At 41.3% G+C, this 25,607-nt stretch overlaps 1 protein-coding gene across 1 annotated transcript in view; it reads left to right on the top strand.

Moving 5' to 3' along the window:
* BRSK2 (BR serine/threonine kinase 2) overlaps nucleotides 1-25,607 on the top strand; it is a 326,660-nt gene that overhangs the window by 274,333 nt on the left and 26,720 nt on the right. The window contains exons 14-19 of the mRNA XM_087745783.1: nucleotides 2,962-3,112; nucleotides 6,961-7,026; nucleotides 10,991-11,014; nucleotides 16,815-16,875; nucleotides 21,183-21,390; nucleotides 22,536-22,584. Coding sequence (XP_087601909.1) covers nucleotides 2,962-3,112; nucleotides 6,961-7,026; nucleotides 10,991-11,014; nucleotides 16,815-16,875; nucleotides 21,183-21,390; nucleotides 22,536-22,584 — 559 coding nt within the window. The remainder of the gene's footprint in view (nucleotides 1-2,961; nucleotides 3,113-6,960; nucleotides 7,027-10,990; nucleotides 11,015-16,814; nucleotides 16,876-21,182; nucleotides 21,391-22,535; nucleotides 22,585-25,607) is intronic.

Raw genomic sequence — 25,607 nt, 5'->3', positions numbered from 1 at the left:
TTGGATCATTACCTGTGCGATTCTCTCTTCCTATGTAAAAATCCTTAGGAATAGTTTCACTTTTCTGATGTGAAATTAAAGGAAAATGCATCCCCAAAACTATCGCAGATCCAGACTAGGACTTGATTTTTTTCCCCCATGTGAAATATTTCCAGAGAGTCAAGAAGAGAAGGGCAAACACCGGAGGTTTTCCTATTTTTAATTCCTGTGCTTCTGCAAAATCTTCTACTGCTTTTATATAACACCACTTTAGTCTTTATGGCAGGATGGCTGTGTATTTAACTGTTTCTTTAGTATCTTTAGACTTGACAATGATGACAGACTCAGTGCCCTGTTGTTTCTTACTCAGACCCTTTTAAAAAATATCTACAATACTTGCTATCCTCAGTCATGTATAGTGCAGGATTGTAGCCGATTTTAAAGAGGAATCAAATACCTTTATTAGAAGCTCAACCACATTCATGCAAGTTTCTGGATGTATTCTCCATCAAACCTTTGTGAATTGCTGTTGTTGAATTTATTGGTGTGTTTCACCACCTGCTCTTTTATCTTAGTCTCTCTCTTTGATCGTTTAAAATATAGATTGGAAATCAATATCTTCCAGCATCTTGAGCAGCAAGGACTGATAAAAAAGAACCATTTAGCTAGTTAGCGTTATCCTTCTCCTCCTTAATTGTTCTGTTCATTCCCTCATGGTCCCGCTGGCTACTGTCCTTCTCTCAAGCTTTCTCTTTCTGATGGCTGTACAAAACACTGTTATTCAAGTCTTTAGCTAATTCCTCTTCAAATTTATTTTTCCCTCTCTTTTAATGTCCATCTTATATTTGGCCTGTCACTTTCGTGTCACTCAGCTAAATTTCCATTTGCTAAAGTCTTCTGTTTTGAACATGCTTGGATCAAATTGCCTTTTAAAGTATCTGTTCATAAAATGTTTTTCTTGCCTTTTTCCATCTTTCTTGTTTAGACCATTATTAACAAACATTGATGCAGTCTGAGCTTAGTCATCTCCATTCTTTTGACATTAACTGCTTGCTTCATCTTCCTTCTTTTTCCTTCTTTTTCCTTTCTTTTAAACTGCACTCTTCCACCTTCATTTCTAATGTCTGATATACCTCTGCAAAACTTGTATCAACTCTCTGTTTTTGATACCAAATGTAATTACATTGTCATTATGTGTGCTACTCGGCTCTAGTCACCCTTCTGATACCAGCAGTTGTCCTGTGGGATGAATCGTTTCTCATTCTTTGAACTTGTTTGAAGAAGCAGGAGTTTGAAATGTCTAAACCTTGTCCCAGCTTACTTTTGACCACTTACACGTGTGCAGCTGAAGTCACCCAGTATAACTGCTTTATTAGGTTTATCTCCCTTTGTTTTTCCCTTAACTTTATGCACTATATATTTTTCCTAATCTGGAGGTCATTACCCCTACTAGTATTTTCTACTACCTTTTTATTACTGGACGTAGTTTGAAATGGAGTGAGATACAACTGCTTTTTCTAATTAATTTTTAGCAGGAAAATCATTACTATTAATACAAAGAATATTTGGGTTATACAGTAATGGGGTCAGTCGTTATCACTAGCTCATTTGCATTTGAGCTGTCTTTGCTCATGTTCATTGTTTTGAGAATAAGCCCTGCCTTAAAGGGATCTTGTTCTAAAAAACATGGTGTGAGAGAGAGAAGAAACAAGCAAGTAGATGGGGGTGTGAGGAGGGCAGGATAATAAAAGTAATACCATCAGACTTGGCACTAGAAGTAGAATTGTCAAATGCAATAATATTACTGGTTTTACAAAGGAACCCTGGCAGAGGAAGAAGCCTTCGGGGCTGGGCACTGTGAACTTCTTTCTAACTACAGGGGTGAAGGGTGCCTTCTTTTACAGGTGGTGCACTAAAATTAAAAATGTGTCTATAAATAGAGGCAGGGAACTGAAATAGCCCAATCAAAGAAAAGAAAATCTTTCTGTATTTTTTTTCTGCCTTCCTCCTTTTTATTGTTTTGATACCATGAAAGATGTTAGTAATAAAACATCTCAGCAGGTCTGCATTTGGTTCCCTGCTTCACCATGGAGGTGTGTACGGTTTGGCAGGTCACCTAGGAGCACTTTGTGCAGTGTGGTTTGGTATCTAAAGACTCTTTTCAGAGCAATTTAGGTGCTCCTCAGAACCTCAGTAAATGTTTGTCAGCACCTTTAGGAATGAACTGCCTTTAAATATCTCGTTCTTATACCTCAGTTTTCACTCTGCAAAGTGAAAGTAGCACTTCAATACTTCATAGAAATGTTACACAATAAGAAGTGTAAAGCACTTCAGTTACTATAGCAGTAGAAGCTGTTCGATGACCTCGGAGATAAATTTTAGTAGCTGTCATTGGAGATTCATCTCAGGTAGATGTTTAATTTGTAATGCTGAAGAAGGAAAAATATCAAGCAGTGGGGAAAACCTGAAATCTAATCTTAAAGATGCAAAAATAGGGTATGTTTTCAGAGGAGAATGCAATTCTGAGTTCAGAGTGTACTCATGTCTCTGTGTCACATTTAATCTAGCTAGCAGGGACATCGAAGGCAAGCTCTGGCAACCTGAGTACATGTACAGGATCCCTAGATGGCTTATACTCTGGCTAACAGCTTGTGCTATAGCCCATGCTGTCATCTTGTTATTACTGTTATCAGCTTTGTAAGGTAATTTCTGCAAGCTATTCTATAGTTGTACCTTTATTTTACAGTGCTCATACATTCAGGGAAGTAGCAGTGCTCCTTCTCTCTGTAGATGGATTGCAACTTATGTCTTAATGTTTGTAAATTTGGAAGAAGGGAGCGACTGCAAATGATCATCTCCACCACAAAGATACCTGTCTCTGTAGGGGAGGTGCGAGAGTGAGATTGTTGAGAGAGGATTTAACCAACCTGTGTGAGGTAAATCACAGCCTAATTCAGCTGACAGCATTTTCTTTTCATAAAGATCCCCCCAGGAAGCGTGTGGACTCCCCAATGCTGAACAGGCATGGGAAGCGGCGGCCAGAGAGGAAGTCGATGGAGGTTCTCAGCGTGACAGATGGCGGCTCCCCAGTCCCTGCTCGCAGAGCTATTGAAATGGCACAACATGGACAGAGGTGGGTCTTTCCTTTACCCAGGAGTCCTGCCTGTCTGGGTTTGCTACCCCCTTTTATGTTACACATACAAAGGAGCTGCGGAGCTTTTCTATTCACACCAGCACTCATTACAACTTCCAAGCACATTTGCAACATGATCTGGCAGCCAGCAGTGCTTATGCACACAGGACCAGAAGTCCTGCCAGGGGCTTAAGGGTTCTGTTCACTTGCAGCTATTGCTCAAGAAACCACCACGTCTTCTGGGCAAGATTAATCTCATCTCTTTTTAACTGTTGAGAACATAGGCATTCAGTCTAAGCTTGTGATACAGGCTGTTACTCTAGGCAATGGGGACAGACGAGGACTTTGGAAGGTCTCAGATACGTATGTCCTCTGTTCCAACAGTCTTAGCTGGGATAAATTACCCTCTGGTTGTTCCTCTCTGTCTCCATTGCCTACAACAGGAATCTAGATGACTATCTTGATTAGGTGCCCAGCTTTTGGGCACTCGAAGTTAAATGAGATAAACCCCACCCTCCGTGTCATCAGAACAGCTTGAATCTGGAAAGCCCTGTCCAGGCATCTGTAGATGCCTCTAAAATGTGCTGTCAGAGCCAGCATGCATCTGACCCACATAAATTACCACATGCCTGTAAAGTGGTGGAATATGTATAATTTTGCCTCTTTTCTATCAAAGAAAGTGCCGGTCTTGTGGAGAAACAGCAGAGGAAAATGGTGTCTCCTCAAGGCAGGTTCTGGGAGAGTAAGTGAACTGTGGAGTCCACTTATGTGAACCATGGAAGTTGCTTCCTCAGTCCCTATGACTAGCCTAAGGGAAGCACGTGCATTTGGATTCACATTTGCATAAATCAATCAATATAAAAGAACACTGCACATATATGTGTGCTGATGATGCTGTAACTTCTGTTTCAGCTTTATGACATAATTTTTTTGTTCAGCTGTTAAGATCTGCTCAAAAAAGAGCCTGCTGTGCCCAGAAACTCCCTTTGCTGACTGAGAACTGAGTGAATAATGTGAAATAATTTCATGTCCAGAGGCCCCTAGAATTGCTGGAAAGTTTTGCTGGCAACTGTTACAGTTCTATCTACAGTGAGGAAAAAGTGGTGATTTCCAGAATCTGCTAGGACTTATTTCAGACTGAATATGTGGCCTTGAGATACACTGCCATAACGATTTTTCATTGTAGTGTAGGTTGGAAACCTGTCTTGAATATGTGTTTTGGTTTGATGTGTGGTCTGGGTGAAGGAAGTGTTCAGGACAGGGTGTGCTCAGTGTTCCTCATAGGCCTCAAAGTGATAAGGATGAACACAACACTGACAAACAGTTGCTCAGTCCTTATGCAGCTTGCAGTGTTTAATCTGGTACCGGGTAGATGCATGGGCCATGAAGATCCCAGAGCCAGACAGTGGTGAATCACTTTCCCCCACCCCAAGGCTGGCTGTGAGTCGCAGTACTCTGCAGCTGTTTACAGTAAGTGTCCAACTCGGCAGAAAAAATAGGAGGTGTTAGATTGATCCCAAGGTTTTCTGAGAGCTGAAACCTTCTCTTCCACCTCTCAGCTTTGACTTTGGGTTCAAAAGTCTGAAGAGGCAAAGCTGTGTCTTGCTATCCAAAGTATTTCTTTTGCTTTTAAATGTCTCACTCAATTCTGCACATGAGGAAACAATTGAAGTCAAAAGGTCTGAGATGAGTTCAGAGCAGAGACATATCCAGGCTACATATCAGTAAAGAAGGGCTTTGGCTTAGGAGGAAGCCAAACCTGCCAGGCATAAACGAGATACAGGGCAATGCATGCCACAACTCAGGGCTGGACATAAAGGTGTGATTAAGGGTGGAGAAAGGGATGTAATAACACCATGATTGATGATGATGGGCTTGGTAGTGCTTGTTTTGGAAGGGGTTAAAGGGAAGATGCTATTTTACTCCATGTGTGAGCTTCCATAATTCATACCATCCACATCCACAGATGACAACGGCACATTTTGTGTTGCTGGCAGCACAGTCGTTTATAATGTGAACTGGCTTCATTAACGAACACCACTGCATGGGGATTGTCTGGGGACGATGCATTGCTGATGGGGCACCATCTGTCAGAACAGTCAGTAACAAAACGACAAGTGCCTTCCACCAAGAGTGGGGGATTTTTAATGGCTAGTCGCATATTATATTCCATGAAATGACCCACTGACGGGGGATTTTACAGCAGTAGGGCTTAGATCCCAGAAGTGGATGCTTTTTTAAGAATGACATGTTTTGGTCTCAACAGATGACTATTCAGTGCTTTTATCCTACAATTCTAGGAAGACAGGGAGGTGGACCATGGAAACAGGTCTCCTGTTTAGAGACAGATGACTTGTGTAAACATCCAGAGACACAGAGCCATTGCTTCTTTCTTGAGCTGGCAGAGATACTCTTCTAACCAGTGGGCAGAACACACCCATGTGTCTTGTGATTTAGTCCTCTTTCCCAGTAGTAAACAGATGTTTGCCTGCATAAAGGGGATTTATGTTATAACCTCTGGTTTATGTGTCTGTGCTTTTGGTAACCATGTGGGGACCCTACAAGTGTCTGGTCTTGGCTTGTTTAAGGGCATATCTTTCCATTGAGTTTTGAAACTTGGCAGCCTTCAACCTTACAGGCTGAGAAAGTACTAAGTGAAAAACATAGTCCTTCAACAACTTAGTTTTGGATAATGGAGGAGGGGAACTCGGCACAAAGGCTGCTTGTTGAGCTTACAGACTCCTTGAAATGCTTGTGCTGACCTCTCCAAGTGTTCTGCATTGAGTCTTTGTATATGGTGAAGTTAGTATGCACAAACACCAGCCACCCTAAAACTGGTGACTAAGTTTTGTTAATTCTTGGTTTTGCCTGCTAGTTGTCAACTAAATGGGTTCATAATTACATCTTAATTGCTTCTGCTGTTGTGGTATCCACACCTCTCAGACTATCTGGTATTGCATTGAAATGTCAAAAGAAAAGAGGCAGGTTCTGAGCTTAGTTTAACACCAGCTAATTTGTCCCCTGTGCCAAAATCACATAAACTAGGAAGAATTCCATGGGAGCTAGAATCCCTCGGGGATATGCCAGAAATTTTCAGCAGCTCTGCTGTGAGAGTCCAAAAACTGTTCTAAAATGGGCTTCATTAACTATTCATTTTCTTCTGGTTATTGAAGTGGATAGCTTGCATGAAAGATCAGCTAACATTAGGAAGCAGTGTTCTGTGAAACAGTGAAGCATATTACCAGTGAAACATATTACAGAGAGCTGCCCCTTTAGCAAAGCATAGGGAATTTTGCTTCTAAGCTTCAGGGATTCAGACCCAAGATGATAAAGAAGGGCATTTCTCTATGCACTGAGTACGGGGAAGAGAGTTGGAAGTAAGTGGTAATGGACCCTACAAATTAGAATACAAAATGGATTACTGTTCCTCTAAGAAGCTCTATGGCCTGATTTTAACTTTTTCGCAGATTGTGCTTAGTGTTGAGGTCTTCTAGAAAAGTCTGAGTAATGAGCGCTTTGCAGTTTGTGCCTTCAGGCATGTTCTATTTTCCCTCGACAATGTGACAAAGTAGATGGTACCTGGGTTTTCAATTGGATAAAGGAGAGCAGGGTTTACAAGTATGTATGGGGGAAGTCATCTTAGACCTCAGAAGTCAGGGGAAGATAATGAACTTCAGCACTGTGTAGGCTTGAGCCATAGTTGGAAAGTAAAAGAAAGATTTTTCAGAGCATTGCTTAAAAAGGGGAGGATGGGTTGGGGGGCTGGGTGTCCAGCATTGCTTCAGGTGACTCTCTTTTATAAATGTCCACACTAGTAACTCTGTTTTCTCGCTTTGTTCCTGCCATAGTAAAACAATGTTCAGTAAAAGCCTGGATATCTCTGAAGCCAATCCCAAATTCAACAAAGAAGAAAGGTACAAACACTGACAATATGTTCCTCTCCTCTACCTCACTGCTGAGACCTTAAAGATGCAGTACTTACCTTCTCCATGTGGGGACATAACTGTTCTCTCTTTAGAGAGAAACAAAGAGGGTGGGATATTTACAGCCCCACACCCCATATATTTTTGTACAGTACCATTCATTTGAGGCTATCCCCAATGCAGCCTGTGACTGTACCAACGTTTTCCCCACTAAAATTTCATCCTACTGCTACTTCTGGTTCAGTTCTGCCATGAGTGAGGATGCCCAGGGTAGAAGACATATTTGCTAAGACTGCTTTGGGAAGGATTATAATATAAAACACTAGGAAAGCCCAGAGTGCTCCATTCCCAGCACTAGGAACAGCAGCACAACTGAGGCAGTGACAACAATGGTAGGAAACTTTGGAAACCCTGTCTGACAGAACAAAATATTAAGTGCCTGTAAGTAAGAGACAAACTCCTTAAGACTAACCTGGCTGCACCAGAGAACACAAGAGGAAAAGATGATCATAGAGTTTTTGGAGGATAATTCCAATCTAGCGGTTCAAGTGACAGATGGTGAAGAATAAAGAAAAGAGTAACTCCCAACTGTGAATAGAGGCACAATGGAAGACATGCAGGCCACCAGACTGAGGAAGTTTAAGTGGACTCATGTGGGTCCATGAACAAAAAAAAAAGTTTAGACATTTGGGAAGGTTTTTAGTGGACATGTTGTTCCTAAAATTTCGGTCTCAGAGGAAGAGAATTTTTCTCTAATGTGAAAAGCTGTCATCCCAATGGATAGTTCTTCATCAAAATGTGGACAAAATTCTGGACAAACACTTAGCTTACCCAAAGGTTAGGAGTGTTCCATATGATTCAAAAGGGGGGAAGCAGTGGGTTCCTTAAAGGAACCTGTGGACTTTCCATTTCCCCTTTTAATAGAAACCTTTCTATTTAAAGATAAATGTGGTCTTTAAGCCTCAGGAGACTTGCAGGATGTGTGAGGGACAGCCCCTGTTTTGGCCTTTTGCAGACTGAGGCAGTCCTTTGTGGGCAGTGTTTCAAGTCTTGAACCTGCCACAACGAAGAACATCGTGCATCTGCAGGAGAGATTGTGCCTCACATGGTGTGTAAAGCACCCTCTTTAAGATGCCAAGATAGGAACAAGCATTGGACCTGAACTATTAGAAACCTCTACGTTTCACAGCCATGAAGAGCAGTGGCTATACAGTCTTTAGTGGCTGAGCTTTCCTGGACTGTTACCATAGACATGGAAATTCCTGTTCCTTTCTCTGATTCCCCCTATATGTAAGTTCTGTTCTTGAACATGTGGCGCTTCTTGCATTAAAAGTTAGTCTGAAACTACTCCGAAGATGAGCTTTTCCACAGTAATTAAAAGTCAGGTTCAGTAAGAGAAATGCAGAAGTTTTATCTGTGACAGGAAAAGGGTCTTTCAGCAGATGTTCCCAGCACCATTCATTGTCCCTCTGTCCTTCTCTAGCAGCTGCTACAGCTGTGTTAGGAGCAGAGGAAATGGCCCTTCAGTAACCGCTGGGGGAATTTCTTAAATACACATGGGCATTTTGTATTCCCTCTCAAAGGCGATATTTTTCAGAGTACAGGAAGAGAAGGTTAGGGCACTGCACAAGGATCATCCAGGGTCCTTCCCATTGAAGGACCAGGCTGATTTCTGGACGATCACATTCACTGTGGTCTTACCTCCCTCCCACTTCTAATATTTAGGATGAAGGACCTTAGTGGTGGGAAAGTGAGAGGACCTGGATTCTGGATCTGCACACAGACACATGAAAGAAAAGGATAGGCAGCAAAGAGAACCCCAGCAAAATGGGGCCAGCTAATCATGGTGGCCTTTAAATTTTTGGCCGGTGTTTAATTATCCAACTTTATGATGTCTTTTTTAAAGGAATACTGCATCTTTAAGGGTCCCTTCCCTCTAGATGCACATGGTTGTCTTAGTAGCTGAGGCCACTGTCCCTTTCTTTTTCTTTTTCTTTCTTTCTGACTTTCTCTTTCACCCCCTCTTTCAGTGCTTCTCTTCTTCTGTATCTGGGTTGCTGCAGCTCCGTAGTTCACTTGCTTCAGTATTGTAGGGAATGCACATGTCTGCGCTTCTGGGTCTATTGTGTCCTGGGATTGTTCATTTTTTTTAAACCTCATTTCCCTCTTCCTTTTTCCTATTGTCAATTTGCTTTCCATTCTCTTTGTTAACCTCTTCAGTGCCTTCCCTGTTGGGAAAATGACTTGAAAGAAAAATTAATCAACCTTCTTGCACCCATTCTATTTACATTTTAATGTTCTGCATGCGTAAATATGGGTGTATTTTCTGTATAAATATACACACACGTTCCAATATACAATGGGTGTCAATTTGCTCTGCTCAATTACATCACTGTAGATAGATTTGTACGGGTAGAATTGAGGACAGCATTTGTCTCTAAATATATACATATATATGTATTTGTATATATATGAATTAGATCTTACCCAAATTTACACTCCAGGCCGAAATACAAATGGAGTGTCACTCAAACACATGAAAAAGAACTTACTGTAATGCTTCTTTCCACTTCTCTATCAATGTGTAGCACAACAGGTTTTTCTTTCTATTCTAACTATGTTTTAAGTTGAACTTTTCTCGACACTGCCTTGCGTTGCCCAGCCCAGCATTTGCAATGTTGATGTAACCGGAAGCATGGCTAGTTGCACTGAGCGGTAAACTGTGAAATCTACTGGGCATATATTAAATTTGGCATTTCTGTTGGTGACGGTCTTGTGGAGAATGGATTTTCCTCACTCAGCCAGAGGTAGCTCTGGCAGCTTGGGAGCCTGCTATTGAAAATGGAGAGAATAAGAGAGAGAAAGAGACAGAGAGGGAAAAAAGCGCTGCATCCGACTTGAAAATAATTTGGCTTAATAACACACCAGATTTTTTTAAATTTCTAATCTAATCTTTGTTAATGTGAAAAGGTGGTGACACTTTCCTGAGTTTGCTTACCTGCACCCCTGAAAACTTAATAACCTGACTATTCTTTTTGATTTTGAATGCTTTGGTTAGTAGTGAAAAATTAAGAATACTGAAGTTTTTGATTGTCGCTAGGCTTCAAAGTCAACATGCCAGAGATTCATTCTGCTTTTAGAGCTGCTGTTTCAGACTCTTTTCAGCACAGCATTGATTTATTCTCCATTCACATTTGAAAGATTTTCTCTCCAACCTTTAAGACCCAGAGACTGAATTTATTTTAAATGAAAAATGAGATCCTGGAGCACAAGATGGCATCCACAGAGATAAGTGCTGGGTTGCTGAGCTGGTATGTTCTAGCTGATCTGAATTCCTGACTATAAGACCATCATGACTAATAAGCCAGTATCAAAGCAGATTCACAGCTTGAGCTACAATCTTGTACCCTGGGCTCCCAAGCTGGCTCAGAAATGCATGCTTTAATAACCAATATGTTTCACAGTTCATTCGTGGTAAAAAAAGTACTTCTTACCAGGCCAGCTTGGGGGACAGAGGGACACTACGCTGAGCAAACTGGGGACAAAAAGAACAATGTCCTTGATAACAGTCTGATATAACTGTGCCTTATGTAAGAGGCAGAAAAGAAATGCAGCATGAAGTATGAACCCCATTGCTCTGCTGACTACTTTAATTGGGATTTGGCTGGGAAATTTTTTTTTACAGCCTTACTATGTCCCTCTCCGTATTCCTCAGTGCCAAAGTTGGGCGTGTCTGCAATATTGTGAGCAGGACAAAAGTTATTTTCTGGTAAATGAAACTGTCCCCCTAGTGTTCCTGGTCTCTGAAGATGTAGGCACCAGTGGCAATAATTATGACCGTTCAGTTCTCCAAACAGTATTTCACTCTGCTTTTCCTACTCTTCTCTCCACCTGCCTCCACATCCCTCTCTCTTTCTTTCTCTCTCTCCCTATCTCTTCGTTTTCCCTTTCCGAGGATGGCGAGTGCTGATCCATTGGGGTAAGCTCTAGTTTTGGATTATTCCTGTTGCGGGACCTGTTGTATCTTGTAGAGAAACTTTTCATTTGCACTTTACAAATACAATACATGCTGATACACTTCAGTGAATGAGGCTTTACAGCAGGGAGAGAGAGAGAGAGAGATGTGGGAAGAAGCATTTTTGGTGCTTTTGTGTGTGTTTGTGTGCTTTTATGTTGGAGTCACACTCCATATAATTTACTTTTGGATTCTTCTTTGTTCTCTTGTTTGTCTCTATGTTTCAATGTCTGTGGGCACAGAGAACTATCCTCAGACACTGTGCAGGTACCAGGACACCTTCCAAGAATGAAACTCGCTTCTCTGTTTAGCGCTTTTTGTATCTGTCTGGTACCCTCCAGTTAATTTTTATCCTAATTTGTCCTTTTTTTTAAGATGAAACTGAATCCCATCCGTGTTATTAAAAAAATGCTGGGTATTCCCTCTCTTTTTAGTCTATGTTTTCTTAAGAGGTGAACAGATGGCCCTAGAAACAGATATATCTTCAAAGCTCTTTATTTTCAATAAAGAGGATATAGGTACAACTAGGAATGCAGTCATGCTTCAAATTAAAGTTCCATTTATAAATACTTAACAGAAGGAGAATATTTTATTAATAAATTATTTAATAAAAACATCGTAATGGATCACCACAGACTACAGCAAAAGCTTATTGAGAGGGTACATATTGAGAAAGCTAATTAGCACCAGTAACATGTACTTCTCATGTTTGTAGCGTGCTTTACTATTTATTAATTCTTTCTAAACCTTTTATAAATGGAACTTTAGTATAATTGGCCAATTAAGGAAGGTGGTGCTGTTTAACATCACCCTCTGTGTCTGTTGAAAGGGATAAGAGGTGTGTTACCAACACCTGTGGTCCTTTCTCTGTACTCTTTGTAAGGCTTCATCTTACAAGCAGTTTTTACCATGAGTAGACCTTCTGACTAAAACATAAGTATTCCCAGTAAGAGGTGTTATAGTTAGTATTATGTGCATGGTTGGGACTGTAAGACAGTGGAGTATGAAAGGTATTCTATTCATATTCCCTAGATCAGGGAGCAAGGAAGCACAGTTTGTATCTTTTGGACACCCAAGAGTAACAGTGATGAAATGTAGCAACACACAATGCCTGACTGCTCACCTGTTGCATATTAATTCAGGTCATTTTCAGGGGTCTCATACCCTGAAATACAGTTCAGAATTTTTTTGTTTTATTTGAGTGAGCAAGCAAAGAGGAGTATCAAATTCCACCCAAATTATGCTTGAAGCAAATAAGAGGTTGGCTGGATATTTTGGGATGACTTTCAAAACTACACATGGAATCAAACCAATTCAAATTTTCTAAGGCATTTCACCCAGGGACACAAGTCTGATGCATTAGTGCACGCTGCATGCATGCTGCAGGCTCCCCTTCTTGGAAGCATGGCTCCAGCTTGACTAAGAGACTGTATTCAGCATCCTGGTAAAACTGTGCTATGAAAGCAAGTTCTGCTGGGACTGCAACAAGGTACCAAACTCCCTTTTGATTGTAAGAAAAATTTCTGAGAGATCGTTATTCAAAGAAGAAACAAATGCCAAATCTGACCCAAATGTTTAATGCTGGCTGTGAAGCCTTCATACTCTACTAGTGTGTACTAGCAGATGCACTGTTTAAGCACTCGAAAATTAATCTGAGCGAAGGGCTATACAGAGGTGCTCTGTTCATGTGCTATATGTATAGTATGGTTACCAGGCCGGCTGTGCTTTTCCTTCTTGTATTTCTCTCTGCCTGCACCTCAGCAGTGTGAGGCTTCAGCCCTTCACCTCTTACAGCTCTCAAAAAATTCTGCAGTTCTCTGAAACCAGCCGGAAACTGGATTCCAGCTCCTCAGTTTCACCAGAAAGAGACCACTGGTCTAACATGAATTGGGCCTCGCACGGCTTCCCCTTTGGTAGCAGCTGGCTAAAATGAGTAAAAAAATGCTTTAAAACAAAGGACCTTTTAACTTTGATACTTTGAAGTATCAAATAGTTTGAATAAGGTATAAAATCATCACGTCTACAAACTCCAGCCCGCACATGCACATTTCGTTTCAGTCCTTGGCCTCTCTCTTTCATAGCTCAGATGTCTCCATATTATTGTCAGTCTATGAGATGGGAGGAATAGCCTGCAATAGTCTCAGTGCCCACCTTAAGTTTAGAGTGTCCTCTGCATCTTCCCCCTCCTAAACCTTGGGTCTAGCTCCCTTATGTTTTTTTTTAATTCTTCCCTCCAGGCTTGGCAAAACAACTATGTCACTTTGAAAGGGACTAAAGAGTCTCTTCTTGTGTCTCTAAACCTGGAATTGTGTTTGAGGGAATGCTCTTTATCTGAGCAACTGCATTAACTTTTCTGTTTGTATTTTCAACAACTTTTTGATGGCTTCCATTGAGTTAGTGCCCAAGCATACAGCAATGCAAAACACAGAGCAAAATGAGTCACACACAATGTTCATAGTTTCCTAGATTGTTGCATTTATTATCAAGTTATTGGAATAATCATAGATTTAATACTTCCAATGACACTTAATGCCTGTAGAGACTCTTAGGAGGTTCCTCACTAATAGCTATTTCCCACTAAATAAACTTAGTTCATAGCCATAGAGATAAGATGATGTCATATTTTTTCTCCTCTTTCCACACATGAGATCATCCAGGGTCTGCCATACTAATGTGCTGCCTGTAGGGCCTCATACTTCCATTTTCTGGTGAGAGGGATAAAAATTTAAATTCTCTCTGTTCTTTCATTACAGCATTTCACCATAATGCAATGTTTTCATTACATTCTTTTGGCCCTGTCCCAGTTCTGTCCACCTGTCTCTGAGATACAGGAGCAGTACTTGTGTGTTTTTTTCTAAAAAAATGAATTCTAGGATTTCCCAGCTAAGACGGTCTTGATGGGAGGGACAAATCTGTCATTTTTGCTTGTTAGCATTTTTGTACTGGAGTATAGAACCTGCCACTGTACTGAGTTTTTATAGCCAGCTTGGGAACTATGTCACATTTGTAAAGGTAAATTATGGGAGATTTATTAAATTGAAGAAGATGCAAGGAAGATCTCCTCAGTCTGGGTGTCATATCCCATACCAGCACTCTCTTGTAAAGAGGAAAAGTTTTGAAAACATACAGCTCTCTTTTCGCCCCAACACTTAAAATTAACCCAGGATTCTTTAAACTCTTTCCACTGCTCCTATATATGATTTCCAGTGTGGACAAACTAAAATTTGCTATAGGGCCTACTTTACTTCTTACGTATTTTGCATGTAAATCAGCAGCAGAAATAAAGCTTGTTTGATAGCAATCGTGGATACTGAATGCATTTCCAGGAGGATTTCACACTAACTCTCTCTTCTGTCCCCTATCTCAGGCTCCTAGGCTGGATGAAAACACAGTACACAACAACTCTTTTTCAAATATTTCTTCCACTAAGGAACTGGGAGTTGGGAGGTGGGGCCTGCTGTGTTTTGCCCTCTGTGCGTGTGATTGTTTTTGTAAAAAAATAGGAGCCAATGGGGTTGGGAGGGGAGAATTCAGGACTGTTGGAAACACCTGATTGCAAAGAGGAAATAGCAGATTGGAACTTTTAATCAAGTATCCTGGAATTCAGGTGAGTGTCAGAGAGGACTTTCCCACCACAATTAAGAGCTGGTGGGAACAGCTCCTAGTGGGAGTTTAACTCCTAAGTAGGTGTTTAACTGCATCTCTGGGCACCTAAATGCCTTCCACATTTGTCCAAGATGATCTATAGGCTCCTCTTGTAACTTATGGTTAAGCTTTTCCTGATGACTCATACAAGGAAGATTTTAACTAAATGGACTTCCCATATACACAACATATCTGTGTTGCACTCAGCTACTTCAGTTATAGGAGAGGCACATAAAAAGTGCACTCAAAAGTGAAGCAGACGGTTCTCCCCTTAAAATTACTGTGCATAAACCTTTATGAGTGCCCCAGATCTTGATGGTACAAATTTAGGTTTAATCTAGTGCAAAAGAATGCCAAGACTGAGCTTCTAGTTTTTGACTGATGTACTATGATGGGCAGACTGCAGCAGGGTACGAGGAAAAACATAAGTGGGGAGTTTCTGCATAGGATGAGGGCCCCAGATTTTCATGGTGCAAATTTAGATTTAATCTGGCAAAAAAGCATGCTGAGACTGGGCTTCTGGGTTTCACCTACTTATTGTGACGGACAAACTGCAATGAGAGACAAAGAAAACCATCAGTGAGTAGTTTCTGCAGAGGATACAAATAAACAGAACAGGACCTTCCGTTGTGTTCAGTTGTGGCTTACTCTTTCCTTGGAAATATGTCTTCTTTTGCAGTTCACATATTTTTTAATAATTCTACTACTCAAATTTATTTAGTAATATATGTCTGCGAGACCATTTTAGAAACTGATTTTTTTTGTTTGATTCTTCTATAACAGTAGAAGAGAGTAAACTGAGACAGTTTATGATCTAAATTTGTTTCATATTCTCTTACGTATAAGCTGACATTAACTATCTGACCTATATCAATTTTAAATATATATATGTGTACACACACACATAGACACATGTATACACATACACACACGCACTCTGTTTTCCAAGCATCTACAGGATTTCACTTTTCATGTTTGTTACCTGAAGGCAAGTAATTGCTTTCATGGCTCTTACCATAGGTGAAACATTGGTAGGTTTGCTTTATTGACATGTTGCATGGTGGTTGTTGAACAACTAGGTTCTTAGCCAAGTCTTGTCCTATAAGACATCTCAGTCTTCAAGACAACTTTCTTTCTCTTTAAAAAGGATAGAAAACTGCTGCCTCTGTGGCTTACTCATTTACAGGCACATGGAGGTTTTTTTTTTTTCCTGCTGGGCAGCCCTCCTCCTTCAAACTTCTGCTGCTGAAATGTTTGTGCATTTGGCCTGTCTGCCCTTTCAGCACATTTAGCATGACACATTTGTACGTTTTATTGTCTACAGCTGACATTTTTCATAGGTGGCCTTTGCTGGAGAGCATAAGAGCATTATAGTATAGGTGACCTTGTCAGCAAATAGAAGGACAGTTTATTCTCCCTTGACTCACCTCTTTTTGAGGGCACCCGGGCTGTTATCTTGATATTAGTAAAGTCATCAACAACAGCAGAACTCGTTATCCATAGAGAAGACCTGACTTGTTTAATGAGACAGCAGGAAATCTTACTGGAGAGCAGAGATGTGAAATCCATCCGTGGGAAGCTGGAAAGGGTTAAGCCGATGTGAGCTTTCATTTCAGTGGGAAGTCACCACATAGGAAAGAATTGTGCACCTGGGTCATGGAGACTTGGGTTTTTTTCTTAATATCTGGAACAATCCCCTACCTTTGTGCCTTGTACACACGGTGCTTTTCCATGTTGCTTGTGACAGAGAACATCTCATTCTGTGTCCACCAGCACTGTGCAGAAGAGAATTCTCAGCACCAATACAAATGTCTTGACAGTCCTTTTTGAATTCAGAAGTTCAGCTTGCACAGGTCACACATAGTAGCTTCCATGTGCTTGATGACCAAAAGAAGGTAGCAACTCGCTTAATGAAAAGGGATCACAGTATCCTCCTTTTTGTTTTGAGGGTGAGACAGCTGAAAAATGTGACAGTAGTGAAAGGAAAGAGTCGCGTGCTTTTCCAGTGGCAGCCTCCCTCCTCCTCCTCACTTCATGCCTGTGCGTGTGGTGGCTGGTGTTCAGGGTTATTACTTGTCCAAGTCTTTTGAGGGCTCTTTTCCTTATTGTGTCCATCCAGGTCTCGGTCAATCAGCGGAGCGTCGTCTGGGCTCTCCACCAGTCCTCTCAGCAGTCCAAGGGTAAGTGGTGCTGCTTCAAGATCTGTTGGTCCAATTCACTCACACATGCTTGATGCTTTTCGACATCTGTTGCTGCAGAGCTGTGGCTCTTAGCTGGGATGTTTTGTTTTTCCTTGGCAGCTTGTAAATTTTCATGGGTGGTGAGGGAAATGTTATTTACAAATGCAAGCAGAGAATTTCTCATACGTGTTCCCCACACTGTTAGCAGGGATCTCACTATGTCCCTGCCCTTTTTCAGTCTCATAAGCACATAGAATAACACTGCTATGACTAACCACTGCCATATCCAGCTGAGGTCTGTATACGGCATGGTTTCGGACCAAATATCAAGAACCATTTCACAGCTACCTTCAATCAGGTCACAGTAGAGCACCAAACCATGCCGGTTACAACCAGCTTGATTCTGTTTGCCTCAGAATAACTTGTATTAGAAAGTCAGAGAAAATAAATTATACACATTTGAGGGCTAGCAAATTTAAAAGGAAAGTAAGAAGTTGATTAATTGAGAAAAGAACACTCAAACCCCTATAAATAAGGTACATTCACATGCCCTTATTTATATACAGTCAACTAAATACCGAGACTCAACTAACACTGATAGTCAGCTAGTACAAAACATGCTTGATTGATAGTACATCTGTTGCAAAGTTATTACAATTTCTAAGTGCAATGACAGAGAACTCCCTCTGCTTGGTAACTTTAGGGATAAGAGTGAGTATTCCTAGTGTCTGACAAGGTCAGCTTAGTCACTTCAAGATCACAGTCCTCACAAAAGTCTAGACCTCTTCAAGACGTCTGTAAGGCTACGGTAATCCATGTTACCTAATTGTCTGGCGTAGAGTCTTTGGAGGTTTTCTAGATACTTTTCATGACTTCATGAGAAGATGCCATTCCCCCATTGGAAATGGATATATTCCATGTGTTAGGGTATGGATACACCTATGGATCTACTCTTAGGTATTTGAAGATAATATCAGTGTAATTCCCCAGTAACATTGTGTGTAATTCTTATGCATAAAGACACACTGTCGGGTGTATGTTTATAGGCTAGTAAAGTGTCCAACTCCTTGCTTTATTAACTATTTTCTGAAACGTATTCTGGATTCCTATCAATTGTTACCCTGTTTTGCAACTGGCATAAATGTGTTTGTGGTCTCCTCTGTGTCCTTAACACGTCAGGAGCCAGTGAAGATCCATTTCCTTGTTTCTGCACTTGGACTCCTGGATGTCAGTGGAACGAAGCAGAGGTCCGAGAATTCTTATGCCACTGCAAAACGTACTGCAAAAGAGCATGGAAACAGTTTTGTGCGCAAAATAAGCATCCAGTGCGGCAAACCTAAATCTTGATATCGTTAATTGATCTCTTGGGAACCATTTCTGATATCTCAGTAGAACTGCATGAAAGAATAAGGATGACAAGATCTGTTCCATAGTTGCTGTATCTTACCATTTTTACTTAATATGCAGTTGATGAAATAGTCTTCAAAGGGGTTTAGCAACCAGATGGTATTTTCAGCAGATCATAATGATATTAAGGCAAGTCAAATTTGAGGCTTAAAAGGAAATGTTGGAATAAAAATCATATTTTTTTAAAACATCCTTACCTGTGCTTCTAATACACCTTAGATCACTGAAAGAGAGCATACTTTAAAAAGCAAATACGCATTTCACTATATGCACTGCTTAGGTTCAGTTCTATGAGAAACTGAATTTGACAGCATCTAAGAGTTCTTAAATCTCACAAGATCTTGCTAATGGTGTTCCCCATTGCACCAGCTGAAATATAGACCTAATCTTGTTCTTTATTTCAGTATTAAAAATGCAGTAATTAAGAGTGCCCCTTCAGATTCTTAATGGCTTAAGTAGGAGTTGAATTTGACTTTATTTCTTTCAAATTTGTTTCTCAAACCATCATACACATAAGATACAAAAATTGCAATGAAACGTTTGCAATCAACAGTCTGACTTTTATCCATTGGTGTCATTTGCAAATGGTTAATAGTCAGATGCTGATAGTGACTTCCATGAATTAACCACTTTCCTCATCTTTTCCCCTTTCTTTCTCCTTGGTGATCAGAATTTACCAACATGGCAGACTTTAGTTTAACTTTACAATCCTAATAATAATACAAATGTTCTGATGTAGTGATTTTCTTTTAATTTTGGTGGACTAACCCTAAGTTCTTTAAATTACAAAACTTTGATGCAAACAATTCTAGGAATTAAGTCTTAAATATATTTCTGCATTTTTTAAATATGGCAACACTGTGCTAATCCATCAAACCCAGAAAGTAAACTCACTAGTGAGTGTGCTTACCTGGGACTGAGATTTGAGGCATGGTTACATGTACATGGTATGTCTGGACAGTGCTTGATGACAGCTTTCAGGTGTTAAGAATGGATAATAATAATAATAATAATAATAGTGATAAATAATTTATAATAGGTAATAATTTATAGAAATCAGAATCTGAGTGCAGACCAAAGCTAAAGATCTTGAGTAGTGATTTCTATTTTTACAATTCTGCCAGTACTTGTAATCTAAGGTGTTAGCAGTAGTGTTTTGTAATGCATTTGTTTTGTTTTAAATGTGATTTTTAGCTTGCTAATATCCCTTTAAAAGGCTTCTATCCTCCCAAGTCTGTCTATTGCCGTTTGCTGTCAATATATGAATGGTTTCCCAAAATGCCTCTAGTATGTAAATGTTCTTGTTTGGGAAAAAAAAAAAAATTCATAATCCCATTTTGATAACTCAGTGATGGATTATGAACTTTGGTTGTCTTTTTCTTTTTAAACAAAGAGTGTCTTACAAAACAATGGCTCACCCCACCCCCTCCATAGAATTGGGACTTAATGGCAAATATTGCTGCGACTTTATGACAGTAATTTCGATTATCAAGCTGTCCTTCGATGCGATGAGGGATGTTGCAGGAGAAGCATAAAGTCTGATGGGAACTATCATCTCTTCCCAGATAAACAAATTTGCCAGACCTCTCTGAAGTTTTTGCTGTAGCTGTTTACAAATCAAACACCAACCTGAGTTCATATTTTTCTCATGGTGGTGTGTGCTCTGAAGCCTCCAAGTGAACGTTGAGCAGTTTAACCTTCCAGGCCAGGGGAGGAGAGTGGATGCCCACGTGGCATCACTCTCCCTTTTCCCCCTCTTTCTGCAATGGGCGGCTGCAACCGGGGTGTGCATTAGCCAGAGTCAGGGGTAAAGAGGAAGGAAAGAGGTTCTGACTGGTGTGTGCAGTAACCTGTGTGTATCGCCTACCACTCCGTATGTATCACACACCTGTTTTGAGTTTCATCTCTCTGCTGGGTTTGCATATGGGCACTTGGAGCTGAAAGAGGTGGTCCCATTCTTGGCACATCTCAATTTGTCTGTGGCTTGAGTGGTTCTTCTTCCCCTTCCTCACCTCCCTACAGCATCGTGCTTCTCTCACTGCAGGGCAATCAGAACAATCCCAGAGAGATGGCATTTCTCTCTTCTTTTTTCTTGGTTACTTTCTTTCATTTTGTTTTTCTGTTTTACTTTTCCTTTGTTTTACTTTTATTTCTGTTGTTTTCCTTTGCTGACACGTGGTTGGTTAATATGATGAAGCCTGTTATGACACTGTTGTTCTTGCTGCTGCCGCTGCTGCTGTTGTTGATTATGCTGTGTTCCCAGCTAACTGCATGTCTTTTTTTTGTTTTTTGTTTGTTTGTTCGTTCGTTTTTGTTTCTTTGCAAAATCCCTCCCCCCCACTACCCCTTCACCTCCATCTCTTGTGTCTCCTTGTGACATGGTGCATCTTTGTGACTTGGATGGATTTTATTCTGACTTTCCTTTCTCTGCTCGCCCGCTCTATGCGTATTTCACTGTTTTTGATGTGCATGGACACTCTGCGTCTGTCCTGTAGCCTATCAGAAAGTTCTTCATCCCCCCTCAGACCTCCGACCTCCCTTTCTCTCCCCGACCCCAAGTCTCCTTGGACCCTGATGCTTGTAGGAACGCCTCCAGGCCTGGACATGTACTCCAACCAAAGCCAGCACTTCAGCCCAACCCAAAGACGCAGACTTTGCCATCCAAGAGCAAATTGGCCGAAAAACCACTCCAGTCTACTAAATCCAACCCACTCCCTACCAGCAATACCAGCGCCCCCTCTTCCCAGAACACCCCTGTGCAGAATGCTCAGGGCCGCTCGCCTGCTGCCGGCTTTAACCCACAGCTGGCTGTTCCTAAAGTGCAGACCAACCCTATGTCTCCTGTTAGATTGCTCCCTTCTAGTACTGACCCAAGCACCAAATCTATCCCCATCATACAGGTCACCCCTCACCCCTCTCCAAGGGGAAGTCCCCTCCCTACCCCCAAGGGGACACCTGTCCATACGCCAAAGGAGAGCCCAGCAGGCACACCCAACCCAACACCACCATCCAGCCCCAGCATTGGAGGAATGCCATGGAGGACACGGCTCAACTCAATCAAGAATAGTTTCCTGGGGTCTCCTCGCTTCCATCGCCGGAAATTGCAAGGTGAGTACTCACCCAAACATACAGGGTGGTTCTGATTTGGGCAAACATTCAGCAGCAAGTTGATACCTCTCTGTGGCTGTACAAATTTCATGTACTGAGGACTAAATATTGGTATTGAAAATGGGAGTGATAGCGTCAGCCAGCCCTAACCCAAGGCACATGTGAGCAGGCTCTGTCATGCCACTGCACCTGCTCCAACAGCATCTCCTGAGCCCTCTTCACACTCTGTATGGCTATACAGCTCTTACTATCCCTGTTGCGGCTCTTAGAACACAAGAAAATTTTATCTTCAGCTTCTCCGCTCACTTTGTCAGCAAACCTAGAGCTCTGCCATTTCCCCTATGGCTGTACTCCGCTGCCTCTCTGTAGCCACAGGCTGAGCCTTCTGCTGAAAAAAGATAGCCAGTGGCAATAGGCTGAAATTGTTCTTCTGAAGCACAGCTTGTTTGATCTTGGTTAATGCTTTTTTTACCTCCTTTGGTAACTGGTGTAAAAATCTCCTTAATACAATCAGTGGTTTCATATCTGCTGGCCTGATTCAGTTTTCAGAGTCTCTAGAGTGTTGAGATGTGCAAAATTTTCTTCTTCAAGCATTTTGCATTCAGGCAAAGGGGACCAAAAGTCACATGCATTATCCTCAGATGTCGTCAGCAGCTATCCCAACACCCTGTGGTTTTACAGGATACGAGGATGTGATCCCATGGGAAAGGAGGATTACAGCCATGGAAGAGTTAGCTTTTGAACTGTGATGGTCAGGGACGTTGTCTCTGAGATGGTCAGAGAACTGCGGAGAATTGCAGCAGTGACTGAGCTGCATCCAACTGGGCTTTGAAGCAATTGTAAAGCAATCAAATTGGCACAGTGTTTGGGTCTGAACCAGAAACCATTGAAGCCAGTGCAAGATTACATAATGATTTAAGGAAGGGTAGGGTGAGCCTTGAAATGCAGCACTTGGTTAGATACAGTGATCTAGAGACATATGACCAATGTTCAAATGTCAGAACTAGTCTGCAAAGGCAGTGGGCAAATGTAAGAGGGTGTAATGCCAGAATTGTTTCATTGGTATACAAGCAGAAAATGGGAGCTGTACTGAATCATCAATTTCTTTTCTTCCTCCCTCTCTTTGGTTGTGCGTGCATGGGCAGTACCTACACCAGAGGAGATGTCTAATTTAACCCCGGAATCATCCCCAGAGTAAGTAATTTGCGAGTACACTACTTTTTTTCCACCACATACCTTGCCTGAATGTCACAGCGTGACATATTCCTGTTCTGGATCAGTATCTGACTGTAACCTGTTATCCTGTGAGGGGGACAGAGATGTGAAATGGTTCTTCTGCTAAGAACCCTGGATAAAATCTAAACCTCAGTAATGGCAGTGGGGTCAGCAGGTGATGAAACAGTCTCCCAGTAACCACCTCATTTTAGAATCATAGAATAGTTTGGGTTGGAAGGGACCTTTAAAGGTCATCTAGTCCAACCCCCCTACAATGATCTAGGACATCTTCAACTAGATCAGGTCGCTCAGAGCCCCATCCAACCTGACCTTGAATCTTTCCAGGGATGGGGCATCTACCACCTCTCTGGGCAACCTGTTCCAGTGTTTCACCACCCTCATTGTAAAAAATTTCTTCCTTATATCTAGTCTGAATCTACCCTCTTTTAGTTTAAAACCATTACCCCTTGTCCTATTGCTACAGGCCCTGCTAAAAAGTTTGTCCCCATCTTTCTTATAAGCCTCCTTTAAGTACTGAAAGGTTGCAATAAGGTCTCCCCGGAGCCTTCTCTTCTCCAGGCTGAACAAGCCCAGCTCTCTCAGCCTTTCTTCATAGGAGAGGGATTCCATCCCTCTGATCATTTTTGTGGCCCTCTTCTGGACCCGCTCCAACAGGTCCATGTCTTCCCTGTACTGACGGCTCCAGAGCTGGATGCAGTACTCCAGGTGGGGTCTCACCAGAGCAGAGTAGAGTAGAGGGGGAGAATCACCTCCCTCGACCTGCTGGCCACGCTTTTTTTGATGCAGCCCAGGATGTTCTGGGCTGTGAGCACACATTGCTGGCTCATGTCTAGCTTTTCATCCACCAGTACCCCCAAGTCCTTCTCCTCAGGGCTGCTCTCAATCTCTTTGTCCCCCAGCCTGTGTTGATACCAGGGCTTGCACTGACCCAGGTGCAGGACCTTGCACTTGGCCTTGTTGAACCTCATGAGGTTCACATGGGCCCAAATCTCAGTTTTCTCATGGCTTGCTGAATTTATTAGGTTTGTAACATGTTCCTTCTCTCTTCTTTCATTTGATTGCAAAGCAGATAGCTCTTGGAGAGTGGAGAGGATAATCAATGGCTTATACTTGCACTAACTATGCACTAAAAAGTCTTCCTCTTAATACAGAAGAGTTTGCATTCTCAGGATAACATGCAGAAGCCTGTGCTAAGATAATTCAGAGGAATCTTTGGCTGTGATAGTAAACATAGTGATAATTCTGGGCAGCAGCACTGGGACATGCAGAAGCTGTTTCATATTCACTAGACTCATTCCTAAAAGTCAGTGTACATTTCAACCATTTCACTGCACAAATGTGCGTCACTGCATGGCAGGTTTGGAAGCCCCTGCCAGAGAGTGCTGCTCCAAACACTTCCTAATATATGCAACAGATGCCAAATTATTCCTTTTTATTTTCACAGCTTGTGTTTGTGCACCCGATGCCCATAGACTTACCCTGCCAACCAAGGCAATTTGGTCTTTTGTCAAGATACTTGTGTGAAATATTCATAAGTCATAGATGGAAATTTTGGGCCCAAAGTTTTGTACTTGGTGACAATGGTATTGCCTTAACAACTTTCCTCAGACCTGGCATTTATCTGGTATAAGATGGGAACTCTATATCTAATGCTACAGAATGGAGAGGGATAAAGCCTTCAGGAGAGGGAGAAGTAAGGAATAGTAAAGGTTAGTAAAAGAAATTCAGAAAGAAAAATGGAATAAATTGTGTTTTCAACACTTTGGAGCATTTCCTAATAGAGAGGCATGAGAGAATTTCATAAAATGAATGCATCCTTATCAAAGAAATATATGATACTCTCATCTCAAATGTTTTTAAGGCCATTAAAGCAGAAAACCTTCAAAATTAAATTTCTCCTTTTCTCTTCTCTTCATGCATGTATGTTGGTGGAAGTTTTTCTGTTAATTTATTGCCTTCTCTGCTTCCCACTCACTCTTTAAAAGCTGGTATAGAGAAGTAGTGCCTGTCATTTGAGGCAGTTTGGATGCAAGTCAAAGCCTAAGGCCCTTTTTTCTTTTTCTGTATAATTGCCAAATTAATGAGTTCAATTGGGCTGCACCCTGCAGTAAACATAATAAAAGTCATAAAAAATAATGAACTGGATTATATTTTAACGATAGATGTCTTGTTGCTCAGTGCCCACTTCCACATCTTATTTTTTCTAGTATTTTCTTCCTTTCTGTAAGAAATAAGATATCCTTATCAAAAGCTGTATTGACCTGATGGGTTGAGCAATAAAAATACATGTCCTTGCTCTGGTACACCATTCTTTAATGTCTGCCATTCGTTTAACAAACCTGATGATTAGGTAATACACTTTGACATGTCTGGGTAATGCTATTCTTTCTCATATGAAAAAGTCCTAGAAAATGTGTTAGGGATGACATTTAAAGAGACTTAGCTCCAGCTGCTTTAAACCTACAAAGCTCCATTTGCTTGAGTAGAAATGCTGTTATTTATGCCAAGCAGGTAAACCTCTGGAGCTTACAGATCCATGCTCTCCGGGACAGATAGGGACAACAGTGAGGCTCTCCAGAAGGCAATGCAGTCAGACACTCCAAAAGTAGGAAAAGGAACAACATTATATCAGTGAGAAATTCAGTGTGAAGTAATAAAGCAACGGCCTCCATTTTCATGCTAATCTATTTGCTTTTTCATCAACTGGACACCTGATTACTTTCCCTAGAGTAATCTACATACCCAGCCTCCCACACATATCTCCTATCTCCCTTCCCCTTAGGAGGTTTGCCATGACAAGAGAAGATTGTTAATTTTAAGTCCATTTTTTACTGCTTACAGCCTGATCTTCTGAGATGCTAGAGCATCTCATTCAGGATGCTGAGGATCCTTGATTCATACCCATTTTAACCCAAGTTAGTAGCACTTAACACCCTCTAAGAGGAGGGAAGCCTTTATTGTGTCATTTTACTCCAAAGCTG

The sequence above is a fragment of the Nipponia nippon genome, unplaced genomic scaffold (genome assembly GCF_047370975.1).
Source record: "Nipponia nippon isolate SJK-2023a ecotype South Korea unplaced genomic scaffold, ASM4737097v1 scaffold_10, whole genome shotgun sequence".
Taxonomy (NCBI): Eukaryota; Metazoa; Chordata; class Aves; order Pelecaniformes; family Threskiornithidae; genus Nipponia; species Nipponia nippon.
Note: the sequence above shows the minus strand (reverse complement) of the source record. Positions and strands in the feature narration are given on the sequence as shown.